This window comes from Geotrypetes seraphini, chromosome 12, assembly GCF_902459505.1.
Source record: "Geotrypetes seraphini chromosome 12, aGeoSer1.1, whole genome shotgun sequence".
In the NCBI taxonomy this organism is placed as follows: Eukaryota; Metazoa; Chordata; class Amphibia; order Gymnophiona; family Dermophiidae; genus Geotrypetes; species Geotrypetes seraphini.
In genome coordinates this window covers 58,933,271-58,947,038 of record NC_047095.1, presented here as the reverse complement: position 1 = coordinate 58,947,038, position 13,768 = coordinate 58,933,271, and the positions used below count along the sequence as shown (strand labels likewise).

The 13,768-nt window shown below is 41.8% G+C and overlaps 1 protein-coding gene across 2 annotated transcripts in view; it reads right to left on the bottom strand.

Annotated features, from left to right (window-relative positions):
• The window catches only part of CC2D1B (coiled-coil and C2 domain containing 1B), a 154,860-nt gene that overhangs the window by 24,311 nt on the left and 116,781 nt on the right, over positions 1-13,768 (bottom strand). For both annotated transcript variants that reach the window (XM_033916368.1, XM_033916367.1), the window contains 5 exons: positions 13,566-13,761; positions 11,897-12,069; positions 8,766-8,891; positions 5,182-5,240; positions 845-961 (listed from right to left, as the gene is read on the bottom strand). In XM_033916368.1, the coding sequence (XP_033772259.1) occupies positions 845-961; positions 5,182-5,240; positions 8,766-8,891; positions 11,897-12,069; positions 13,566-13,761 (671 nt within the window). The remainder of the gene's footprint in view (positions 1-844; positions 962-5,181; positions 5,241-8,765; positions 8,892-11,896; positions 12,070-13,565; positions 13,762-13,768) is intronic.

Below are 13,768 nucleotides of genomic sequence, written 5' to 3'. Positions count from 1 at the left end.
CTTGAACACAATTCAAAGTCCAAAGGAAATAAATAGAAAAAGTTCATGTCCGTAGCCCTTCTAATCAGGTTATATTTTCCCAGGTTAGACTCCTTTTCCGAGGGATTAAGTGTGTTAGCCAATTGTATATTGGATTTTATTTTATTTTTATACAGTATATTATATTTTTGCTGTTTTATATTTTTAGTGTGTATTTGACCCCTAAAGCAGGCATGTTGCACTCTGAAACACAGTACTGTGTCAGGTTTTACACCTTTGTGGATGGACTGAATAAATTTATGCTTTGCATGATTATATTGATGGCTTCTTTTTTTTCTTGGGGGGGGGGAATCCATTGACCCATCCCACTTTTATCTTAGATTCTGAGTGTGAAACAGGCAACGTCTATAGCTTTTTCACTGGTGGTTCTGTTGTTATGGAACTTGCCACCACAAGAAATTAGGCTACTTAGAGATATTTTAGATTTTTGGAAACAGATCAAAGCTTGAATTTTAGGCAGGTTTCTGATGCTTGAGGGCTTAGGAGTTGGAATGAGTGGTTTAAGATGTGATGGATAAGATGAAATTTTATGTATTACATTGTTGCTCTGTTAATTGTAAACTGTTTTGAGCTCTAGTCTGGTCATGTGGAGTAGCCACTAGAGCCTCCTACCATGACATAGGCATATTTCAGAAGCCATTCCTTTCTTTTCTCTGCCTCCCTACCTTCACTTATCCCCTCCCATGTTTTTCCAAAGCTCTATTATATGAAGATTGTCTTTAAAAGTTGATTTCAGACTTAAACAATGGTGAAGCTTTAATTTGAAATTCTTACTGTAAGAATAGAATACTCTGGATTTTTATACCTTACAATTTTAAACGTCCTTTCTTCAAAGTGATGTGGTGGTGGATCCAGTCCCTGTGTTTGTCTCAGCTGCAAGATTTCCAAGCTCTTTTTACAATCTTGAGCCATTTTTTCAAACCTGCAAAAGGTGTTATGCAAAGATTAAAAACCTGTAAATGTAACAGAAAGGAGAGCTATTCTGGAGTGAAAGGAGACAACACCAGCCTCAGTACAATCACATAATGAAAAGTGAAGCTAAAACATCTGGCTAGTATTAAAAAAAAACCCTGATGCAGTCAATACCAAAACATACAACAATTTTTTTTTTAAATGATGGCTCATAGCAGAGAATGACACAGTGACAAAATTCATCACTGTTCCCGTCCCCGCGGATAACCGCGGGAAATAATCCCATGTCATTTTTTAGTGTCTATTTCAACCTCAATCCTTCTACACCAGCATTCTTCAAAGCAAAGCTTGTGGGTCAGTGGTTGTGCCATTCATATTCTGATTCTTCCCTCTCTCCTTAAAGAATGACATGAAGATGGTTTCCCGCGGTTATCCGCGGGGACGGGAACGGTGATGAATTTTGTCACCGTGTCATTCTCTAGCTCATTGTTATGTGGATTAAAATTACCTATATGCTTGGAAGTGGTTTGGTGTTTAATGTACAGCGATGCGTGCATCTGGTAACGTTATAGAAATAATAAATAGTAATAGTAGGGGCAGGCTGGGGGCTATCCAAAAGGTAAACTAGAGAGCACTGAAACTCAGCTGCTTTCTGGATCATTTATTTGCTTAAGTGACTTCAGCAAACCTACAATCCCATCTCAGACAGATCAGTGGCACCAGTGAAGCAATGCAACCATCAGGATGATGCCAGAGACTTCAGGAATGAGACACACTTTACTTTTCTTCCATATTCCATTCTCTTTATATTTAGTCCAGTTTTAAAAAATTAATACTGTGATTTAATTTAATGAAAACATAATCCTATTAAGATTCCTAAAAATTAACATCAGGATATGCCACCATATTTGCTTCAAGCACAGTCCTCTGATACTGAAAATATTCCCATGTTTACCTGGGATGAAGGTATGTTGCAGCATGACAAGCACCACAAGTCCTGAGAAATGACTGCAGGACTCTTTCTGCTCCTTGGATACAATGTTCATGGGCACAGTCAGCCCAAATCCCTTCTCTGCCACCAACACTCCACCTAACTGTGGGGCTTGAGCAGATATACCTTCCCTGCTGCTAACTCTGGGACGAGTCAACCCTCTGCATGGATATGGAGCTAGAACAGGGGTGGGCAACTCCAGTCCTCAAGGGCCAGAATCCAGTCGGGTTTTCAGGATTTCCCCAATAAATATGCATTGAAAGCAGTGCATGCAAATAGATCTTATGCATATTCATTGGGGAAATCCTGAAAACCCAACTGGATTCTGGCCCTCGAAGACCGGAGCTGCCCACTCCTGAGCTTAATTCTGAGGTTTCAGTACACATTTTTTCTCCTCTACCAACCCTCTATATAACCTGGGACACAAAGACAAAAGTTTCTTTTTATTACTGATTCTGTGTACTCCCAGAACACAAGTTCTTTTCTGTTATAATTACAGCTCTGATTTATTAGTAAGCTGAGATTTTTTCACAGAGATGTGATTTAGTTCACCTGCTCAATTTTTAGCCTTATAGTAGTTACTATATCCTCTCCACTGATTTACAGCCTGACAATTTAAAACATTGCTAGAATTTTTTTATTTTTTATTCATATTTAGAACTTATTGTAATATTCACTCCAGAGCTCTGGATGGTAGAAAGCAAATGCAGCAGATTTAATTTAAAGTGGCACTTGTGAAGCCTCATTTTGAACAAGCATGGAAAATGAGATGCCCAGTTTGGGATGTTTATACTTCCCCAGTATTTTATAAAAGAATTTGCTGTACATGAAGCCTTCTGTAAAATATATGTAAGGAGACCTTCAAACATAAGTGTATTTGCTTGTGTTACAGTGAGTACAGTGATTTTTCAAAAATATATGTAAAAAAAAAAAAAACCCCACTTGGCATCATGCAGCAGCTTCCGTTTTTATGTTCACTGGCACCAATAAACTAGGGTTGCATAAGTTTCTCCCTATCTGTCCCGGCAGGCTCAACTGTGGTACTTGGGGCAATAGAGGGATTAAGTGACTTGTCCAGTCACAAAGAGCAGGCTGGGATCGAACTCGCAACCTCAGGGTGCAGAGGCAGCAGCTCTAACCACTAGGCCATGCCCTCCTTCCATTATGAAATTTCATTTACACCAAATATGCTGAATATTTTTTCCAATTAGTAATTAATACAATATCAATTTTATCCCTCATTTAAAGCCCTGGCTGAAAAGAGCACTTTTACAAAACCTGTGGATGTCTCGGAGCTGGTAGAAAAGCCAACGGGGAAATGGGGAATACATATTTAAATTTTTGTCCTGCTAAAACGACAGCCAATAACTCCCCTCCTCCTCCTCTGCGACTTTCTGAAAATAGCCATTTACATACGTAGTAAATCTACATGCGTAAATGTCGTTATTTACAGGTATAGATACTTCTATAATCTGTTTAGCTGGCTAGCCATTATAAGGTGGACTACAATTTGAACAATTCCAAACCGAAGTAAACAAAGGTACAAATATAGTGTAATTGTATAAACAATATAAAACCTTATTTCACACACTAAAAAAAAAGTATAAATAACTTAAAAAAAAAACCCCATCTATTAAGTAATCCTCCACTCTATGGTTCACAAACAAATAACTGATCTTATACACATTGTAAAGAAAGGCCATAATTCTGACAAATTAAACTCCATTATCTGACAGACTAAATCATAGGGGAGGAAGTTCTACAACAGAGAAGCTCGCCCCTGAATAGTATATTTATCTCTCATCATGTGTACTAGGGAGAGGAAAAAGGCCAGAAATGGAACTATAAAACTGAAAGATGCCGAGGATAGCTGTATGGACAGTTAAGAGGGAGACAACCTGAACAGGGGAGTAGTTATAACCCTAGCCAAAGGACTCAAGAGGGCTATAATTTGAACTGAGTGGCAGTTACAAGACTAACCACCTTACTAGACAGATTGGACAGGCCATGCGGGTCTTTATTTGCCATCATTTTCTCTGTCACTAGGTGTGTGGTGAGCAGATACCACCTCAGCAATAGAACCTCCGAGAGTGGTTCTACCAGTAGGTAATGTCAGATCACCTCAGGTGGCAAACAAAGCATGGACCAAAGGGGACAGTTAATGTAGGGAAAGGCAAGAGTGATTGAAAGATAGGAGGAATGGGTTGCTGTGTGATAGAAGTTGATCAAGATGCTGTACTCTGCATCATGGAAGAAGCTGTAGATGGCATGGAGGGGAGGCCTCACCACTCAATCAATGAACCTAGTTGCAGTAGTGGCAATCTGGGAGGTGGTGAGTATTGCAGTCCTAACAGTGTTGTCCTGATGCCACCTGACCTTTTTAAAATACCCCAGTTGCACTGGCAGCAAGAGAAGCTTTTAAGGCACAGTCACTCCAGCTGCCACAGGGCAAATCTGACAATAAGAGCCTGGTGCTGGTGTTAACTAGGGTAATAGAAAAGAAAGATCAGGAAGCAGTGTGGCAACACTGTGGCAGACATATTGCTTGATCCTATCACTTACCACATATAATCACAATGGGGAAAACAGGAATGGAACCCTCACTGTATCCTTGATACACCTCCTCTGCACCCCTGCCCCCAAAACTCCCTTCAGACCAGACAATCCCCTACCCATACCACACCCCTGCAATACAACCGATTCCTCCCCACCCCTCCTGCAATACAACCGATTCCCCCCACCCCCCCACCCGTATTATTGCTATGGATGCTCCAATAACTGACGTTACTCAGAAACACACTCCCTTGCACCACGCATTCACTGTGCCCCAAGATACAAACAGTTTACCCATAACCGACAGACCCCCAACAACTGGTCCAGATAACCCCAATACCCCACCTCTAATACCTGACCCAGACAACCCTTAATGTCAGACATACCTCCACCCACAGCCAGCTCCCAGATCAGAGCTCTAGGAGATCTTCTCTTTTAACTGGAGTGCTTGGAAGGGGAGGAATGCATTCTTATCCTTCACCTCAGGCAGCAGATTGCCTTGAGCTGCCCTGGACAGCTAGCACTTAAAGACTGCACAGCTCAGCAACGCTGTATAAAAATAGCATAAAGGGAAACCAACCAGACTGACCTTGTCCCATGGGAATTCAGTCAATAAGGCCACATAATCTGTTCTGCATTGTGAAAATGGCAGGGAGAGCAGAAGGGCTGGTGTCACATCTACATACCTGGTTGTTTCTGTCACGTTTCCCAGATGTGTGAACTGCCTGGAGTACTGCATACATTTCTATAAACAGATTACAGGGAATTAATGAATTGCATTTATAAAGATTTACCAATATTATATACAAGCCTTGGCCATCAGTTGTTTTTTCAGTCTAGAAGTTTATTAAGCAGCCAGTCAGTGATCACATGCACATTATGATGGACACAAGTCTTTGAAATTAAAGGGAAAATTCCCCTGTAGATACTCCAGACTCTCTAAATAGGAAAGGGGACAGAGACTTCAAAACTGGTTCTTAAGATAACAGACCACATATAACGCTGATGTTGGGGTCCAAGATATTTGACTGCATTATAAGTGCGTTATATGGGGATCCAAAGAATAATAAATAATAGCAAAAAATTAAAAATAAGGTCCACCCTTTGAAAGAGTTGTAAGCAGTCCTGCATTATATCCCAGGGTCCACTGAATGAGAAAGCCAGCCTGAACATTGCCCATCCTTGTTGCATGTGCTGCTGTAATGGCCTACAGATGGACTTCTGACCAGTGGAAAAACATTTGGGTTTCCAGCATTAATGGGGTACTCCTGGTGCCTCCTTGCCTGTTGACACATGCTACTGCTGTGGCATTGTCCGAAAAAACCCTGACTGACCCAGAGACTTCTGTAATGCCTACAGGGCTAATCGAATAACTCTCAAGTCCAATCTGTTGATGGACCAGCTCCTCTGGAATGGTAACCAGCGCCCTTGGACTAGCTGCCCCTCGCAATGTACTTTCCAGCCATAGAGGTTGGCATTTGTCATCATCTTTATCCAGGATGAGATGCAAAAAGGCAACCTTTTGGATAATGACTCCGGACGGTGTCACCAACTCAAGTTCTGATGTGCCTCTGTAGTCCAAGGGAGAGGTTCATAAAAAGAACCTGTTTAGGGCAACCAGCGGGACAATAGAAAATACTGGAGGGTACAAATCAGTTTTTGTCCAAGCGACAACCTGTATGGTCACTATCACCGACCCCAGCAGTTGTAGATATTGCCAAGCTGTCGGAAACAGAATCTCCATGATTTGACATCTCAACTTCAGTTTCCGAGGTTCTGGAAGATAAACCCAGTCCTCCACCGTGTTGAACAGGACTCCCAAGTACTCCAGGGACTGGGACGGTTCTAGGTGACTCTTTCTGAATTTGACAATTCATCCCAGCTCCTGCAGAAGCTGAAACACCTGTGGCATAGCTTTGTAACTTTCACTCTTGGACGCCACCCAGTTCAACCAATTGTCCAAATACGGATACACCTGGATTCCTGCCTTGTGCAGGTGATCTGCCGCCACCATCACCTCGGTGAATGTGCGAGGAGCTGTTGCTAACCCAAATGGCAGTGACAAGAATTGGAAATGTTCCCCTAAGACATGGAATTTGAGAAACTTTTTATGATCTGGGAAGAAGAGGATATTAAATAAGCCTCTGCTACATCCAGAGAGGCTAAGAATTCCCCTGGTGCAACAGAGACAATGACTAACTGAACAGTTTTCATTCTGAACTTGGGATTGGTCTCCAATTGTTGGAGTCTTTTTCGAGCATGATAAAGTATAAGGAGTATCTGCCAAAATCCAATTGTGCGTCTGTTACAGACTAATCGCTCTCAGTTGTAGCAGCCTTTATACCATTTGTCTCACTTTTGCCACTATCTCCAGCCTTCTGGCAGAGGAGGCCACAAAAGGCCCCAAAGTGGCTACAAAACTCAATTTTGTAGTCTTCTCAGATGATATCCAGCACCCATTTGCCTGACAAAATCCTTTCTCAGGCCTCTCTGTATTCTGCCAGTCTCCCTTCTAAGTGGGGGAGCTTGGGGTGTGGCCTGATGCCATTGGGACCTCTTGGCAGTGGCTGCTGCGTGGGCACCTGATGTTTGGTTCTGATGGGAACCCCCAAACCTCTGCCTTGACTCTTGGAATGGTCTCTGACCAGAGGAACTTGCTGAACTGTAGAGAATTATTCTGTAGCCAATAAAAGAGCCATGACTGGACTTCCCAGTACTACGTGGTCTGCTGTCGGGCAAAGATGACAGGCCATCACATTGATACAAAAAACAATGACCAGTAAATTTATTCAATCCTTGTATCCAAATATCTCTCTCTATATATAAATTTGAAAAGCACTCAGATGCTTTTAATGAGACCAGTGCAAGGTACAACCCCATAGGTCATGTCTCAGTGACTTCTCAATTATTGCACTTGTACATAAAGCCCAAATGAAATATGTTTTCACTTTTCACTGTGCTCATGTAACACTGAGTGCACTTATCTGTATCCAAACTTTTTAGGTCCTGACATATTATCAACCCCCCCTCCCCTAAATTAGGCTACTGACCTAGATGAGATGGTGTCATTAGCTATGTCTTCACAGCACCCAAAGACACAAAAACTACTAGGACTAGGGGGCATGCGATGAAGCTACTAAGTAGTAGATTTAAAACAAACAGGAGAAATTATTTCTTAATGCAACGTGTAACTAACCTCCGGAATTTATTGCTAGAAAATGTGGTGAAATCAGTTAGCTTGGCAGAGTTTAAAAAAGGCTTGGATATTTTCCTAAAAGAGAAGTCCATAGGCTATTATTGATATGGCTTGGGGAAATCCACTGCTTATTCCTAGGATAAGCAGCGTAAAATCTGGTTTACTACTTGGGATCTAGCTAGGTACTTGGGACCTGGGTTGGCCACTGTTGAAAACAGGATGTTGGGCTTGATGGACCTTTGGTCTGTCACAGTATGGCAATTCTTATGTTCTTACTCAGCAACGAGAGAGGTGGTGGGAGTTTTAGAGGCTAAAGTGTGCTTGCTGGGGTCTGCAAAATTGTTCACATTTCATCTTTATTTAATATACCACAAATCAGAAAAAAAATCAGAAAGATTATCTGACATAATTTGTTGTTGTGGTTTAAGTACTGGTGTACATAAGTTTGTAGGAGGTTTAAAATGTAGTTCTAGTCTTGTAAGCCCCACAAAGGTTAATCTTGCCCTGTTAAGCACCATGCCTATTTAACACGGACCTCGCTGGCCTTGCAAAAGCACCAATAACCAGCAGTTCTGATAGTAAGTTTGAATCAAATGTAACTTATCTTCAGGGAACCAAGATCACCAATTTGTTTCACACAGGTCACCCAACAACTTTCTGATGGTGCAGTCATGCCGTATACAAAACACAAGACTCAGGTTAGGTTTTATTTTGCGTTTGAATATTGCCATATATGAAGAAGTCATCAAATAACATAGTATCCACTGCTAGCCACTGGACAATAAACCATGACTTTATGCTCTTTACATATTCAACACAAAAACATGAAGGCAGATAAAAGCCAAATGGACCATCCAGTCTGCCCATCCACAGTAGTCTGGAACAAATTTAAACAAGTGACCTAGAGGCCAAAACAAAATGAGTACTAAATTGTTTTCTTAACAGACCTTCCTTACCCTCCCTTAAAGAGAAAGCATGCACTTTATTCAATGATGTGCCTTATCAAGCTTCACTTGTGTTACAACTAGATGCCCTTATTCAGGATAACACGGTGTCAGTAGCGCTAGACCGTACCTCATACTGGTCCTTCAGCAACTTATACAGATGAGTATATACCTCCTCTGTCTTCTCAGAACCTTTTATATCAGTATGATGTACAAAGATAAAATCGCTTTCATCATCTGTAGGTGGGGAGGGGAGCTGTAGAATATAAAACGATTATCAGTAGCTGCACAGCTTTGTCTATTAACAGCACAAACTCAGGGAAAAAGGAATCCATGGAAAGCCAAGATCCCAGCTCTCAGGAGGCAGCTCAGGAACCTCGTCTGTTGATCTATCCCCATAAAACCCCAACTGAAGTGAGGATGAGAGGCTCAGGAGATCCCTGCATCATATGACCACACAAGAAAATGATGGCACCCACTCCCACACTGTCAAGTTACCTACATGTGCTCCCTTTCAGGCCTCCCTCACATCACTAGCTGCTATGGAAGCTTCCACTCCACGACTTAGGCCCCGATGCTCTAAGCTTACCGTGCCTTTAATGATTAACGTTAAAACAGGTCTAACTGGTTTGCGTCAAAGTATTTCAGCTATCGATGCACAAAAACTGGCTAAACGCAATCTTTTCCATGCTTTGTAGCAGCCTCCAATAATCATTTTGAACTGTATTAAAATGAGCATTCCAGGTAATGCTCTAAATTTTTTGTCCACTTTTTAGAGGAAAAATTTTCAGGCAGGGTCTGAGCTGTGGTAGCCTTCCTTTCCTGTCAGTGCCTGAGCGCTGATTGGCTCAGGCACTAACAGAAAATAAGGCTAAAGTAGCTCAGACCCATCACAGAAAAAAAATGGCCCCCAATTCCCCCTCCTCCCTGCTGAACCCCCATCCCCTCTTCGCCAAGCCCAAAAACAAAGCCTAGTGGTCCCCTACTATCCTGAAGATCAGCAAAAGGGATCTTCACTCCCTCCTACCAGCAGGCCCGCCATCCCCCAAGCTGGCACCACTCCACCCAACATCCTCTTGTACCTTATACTGAAGATTGGAGGGAGGAATGCTCCTGGGAGGGGCCTTAGGCTACTGAGGCAATTTGGGTCTTAGGCCCCTTTCAGTGCATCCCAGGATGCAATTATAGGGGCCCATCATTCTGAAAAGGCGGGCCTGCTGGCAAGAGTGGGCATCCCTTCTGCTGGTCTTCAGTTAAGGTACCGGGGGCGGGGGTGTCAAGGAGTTAGTGCTGGCAAGGGGGTGCCGGGCCTGCTGGCAGGAGGAAGTGGGCATCCCTCCTGCCAGTCTTGAATTGAAGGTACAGGGGAGGAGTCGGGGGGACTTGGAGGAATGGGGCAGACTGTCTTCTTTTTCTTTTAAATAAGTGCAGCTCTCGTGTGTGTGGTTTTGCATGCATAATAGCTGCTCTCATTTAAAAAATACACCCAGTTGATCGGGGATTTCCTTGCTGGTTCCAAAGAAGGAGCTAGCAGGGGAAGCCCCAATTCAAAGCATGCAGCTGTCACTCTCCCTTCTGCCAGCTCTCAGCTGTTCGTAGCTGGGCAGAGGGAAGGAGAAGGGCAGCTCCTTCCCACTAGGCTTTGTTTTTGGGCAGGAGGAGGTGCTGTGCCTAGCAATTGTTCTTCTGAGCAGGTGCCAGGCACAGTTCCTCCCCTCTTTTACCGGTACTGCTCCACACAAATAGCATACATATAATTTGCAAGCTATTGTGCTCAGCATCACCAGTAAAAGAAAAATTGTTTCCACCATGGTATTTTTTTACCATGGTGTCTGAGCTTAGTGCATCTTGCCCATAGGGCTGCAAATGATTCTCTCAGCAGCCACAGTAAAACTTGCAATCCACAAAGATCCCTTGACATCCCCCATAGAGCAGTGGTTCATATGCTGTCACATATATGGCCCAATGAAGCCTTACTCCTTCATTATCTCAGTACATTGTATCACTCTGGTGACTTCTACCACCTGAGCCTTCACAGATACTGCTGCTGTTGCCCCTCTGCTTAATTTTGTGGCTCCGGTTGAAATAGGCTCCTCCCTTGGCTCTGCCTTTTTTTAAAACTTTATTCCATCAGTCAGCAGACTGCCCAATGCTCCTCCACTGCTCATCTGTCCTTACTCTTCTTGGGTCAGGGTGGGAGGGAAGGCAGAAGGGATGCCAGAGGAAGAAAAGAGGGACCAAGACTTCTCTGGTATCCTCTCCCATTACCAAAGACCAACTGTTGAGAGGTGCCCAAGGACTCCCCATTCTGTTACCACTCAGCATGGAAAACAAGTTCTCTAATTGGCTCTCAGAAACCCTGGTTAAATCTATAGACGCGGGAAGCATGAGTCGCTTGTTCTAAGGGGGATTTCCTTGATAAAGCCCTTTGGGCGAAACATAGATCTATGTCGGAGTGCCTACCCCCACTCACGTAGATTAAGATGAGTATTTATAATATTTATAAAAGTTGAAAGTATATATAAAAAGTATTTAAAAAATAGTTGAAATATTGAGACCAATGAAGAACTTTGGTGCCTAGTTTCTGTATGTGTATAAAGTTTAATATACATACAGGTGGTACTACTGAGGTCTATAGTGATAGATATGGTGAAATCTGTGCTTGAATGCATGAGTCTTATCAAAGATAGAGCTATATTTAGAGTTGTATCTCAGAAACTGAGCCAGACTCTCACAAGTTGCTCATTTATCATATGCTGGAGACAGAGAATACTGGAAAGCTGCAGTCTATATGGTACCCTTTTACAAGATAGAGTCCTAAAGCTTCTGTTTCTCTGTCTCCATCTGCTGGCCAGAACCCAAGACCATGTGTGTGGACTAATCTGGTGGGAGAAATCTATCTGGGCAAATAGACCTAAATTACTCACCCTGTACACTAATAAAAGCACATAAAGGGATCAACAGCATGTGTATATTTACCTATGAGAAAAAAGTGGTAGCAGGCAGGAAGAGTTGACAACAATGCACAGAATATTCCTATTTTCAAAACTATCCATGCTCTTCATTGAAAAATATCTGCAGAAAAAGCAGGTGAGTACCTTACCTGCAGCAGATTTTAAAAAGTATGCGCGTACCTTACTTTTGTGAACCATTGCAAAGCCCAAAAGAAACAGTACTTGCAGATTTTGTATTAATACGCAGCTTTGAAAATTGAACCCATTAATGTTCAAGAGAATCTGTACATAAGGGCTGGGTTCTAACCTTTGAAATGTCCACAGACTTGCCACTCTTTGCCAGTTCAATTTGAGGATCAAAGCTTTTGGCTGTTTTTAAATACAACTTTGCTTGTTCAAGATCGTTCCTCTGTTTGGCCTGTACTGCAGCCTTCATATACTGCTTCTTTCTGTTTTCCAGGAATTCAAGATGTTCCTTTGCTGAAAAAGGAAATTTAAGGATGTATGCAAATAAAATCTCTCATCATCTTTCAGCTTTATTACACATATACAATATTTAAAAGGGCTGTGGCATTTATTTGATTTTGCTTATTTATTTTTCACTTATAGCCTGTTTATTAACTAATTATATTTATAAACTACCCACTGAAGCCAACTAGGCAGTTCACAACACAACATACATGAAAATAGAACACATAATAAAAATAACACATCAGAAAAAAAATACAGTAAAAAAGGTAAAAAGTCAACCAAGCATCTTTAAGAAACCTTTGACCTCCTTGCCATGATACAACACCATTACTTCAAGCAAGCAACAATGCTAAAGGCCGTTTCAAGTAAGCACAAATGCTACCAACTGCTATCAAACTGGCAGTTTTGCCATAGGAAATGCAAGGGGATTGAACCAAGATTGACTAAAATGTTATATTTTCTATTGTCTTTTGATCGGGGTTCTTTGTAGGTCACTTATAGAACCACTAGGATAAAACATCAACAGTGAACAACTGGGAATGCTCTTATGAAGAGCATCTGTGAAGATTTTTGTTCAATGAGGTTTCTTGTTTCTACTTTATATAGCTTTCTCATAGCCTTGGGCTCCCTTGACTTTCACCACAGTATCATGTGGAAAAGGAAATCGGGGTCACTTATGAGGATAGTGAATAGGCAGCCATGGAGCCTCTGCTTCCCAAACTGGCAGTGTACTGTAATAAGTATTCAGGAGAATCATGTTAAAATACTATATTATTAGTATTTAGTTCCAGAGAGAATAACTGTTAGTATCCTGTTGTCTCTCTTACTTGCTGGAGGTTGCATGGTGGGAGGATAACTCTGTTACAAATATGGTGGTCTTGCCCAAAGGTCAGGGCCTACTGGAAGAGTATCCAATTTCAAATTAAGTTGCCTATTGGCGTGCAAGTTCTTTGGAATAGAATGATCCCTGATTTTGCTTCAGTTAAGTTCTTTGTTCTGTATTACTTAAGTGCAGCTAAATTGGTTTTGACTGAAACATGGAAGGAGCCAAGTATGATCTCCACACATAAAATGGTTACTTAAGCTTTGATAAATATATGAAATGGAGAAATAAACTGCAGTCTAAATGGAAGAAAGTCTGGGGACAGCTTAAGAATAAGATATGTTAATTAACTATCCTGTTCTTTCTCCCTTTTCTCCTCCCCTTTCTTATGATGATGATGATGATTGCGATTCTTGTAAGAGAGGGAGAAATTTTGTATTATTGGAGGTAACTGAATACTAGGACTTGAATTGATCATTTGCTAGTTGATTTAATAAATACATGGTATGTCTACTAGATTTTACTGTTATCCTTAGCTTTACTGTTTCTGTGTTGTATTTCTGTTAATTGTTTGTCGTCTGCTATTTCCAACTTCTTTGAAATTAAAAAAAAAAACCACCCAAATCCAACCAAGCAAACCAACATTAACAACGAAGAACCTGGAGTGCAAAAAGTAGTTTACCTGTAGAAGAAATCTGTTCTGTGGATGGAGACCTGCCAGGAGATGGTAGGGGCTGTATGCCTCTCTTTCTTTGCCCAGGAGACTTTTCTCCCTGCTCTCCATCAAGAGGCACTAGAAGTGGTTTAACAACCTGTGTTGGTTTCTCAGGCATGTGGGCTGGTTTTTTGGCAACTGGATGCAACGTGGCAGGCCCACTCTAATAT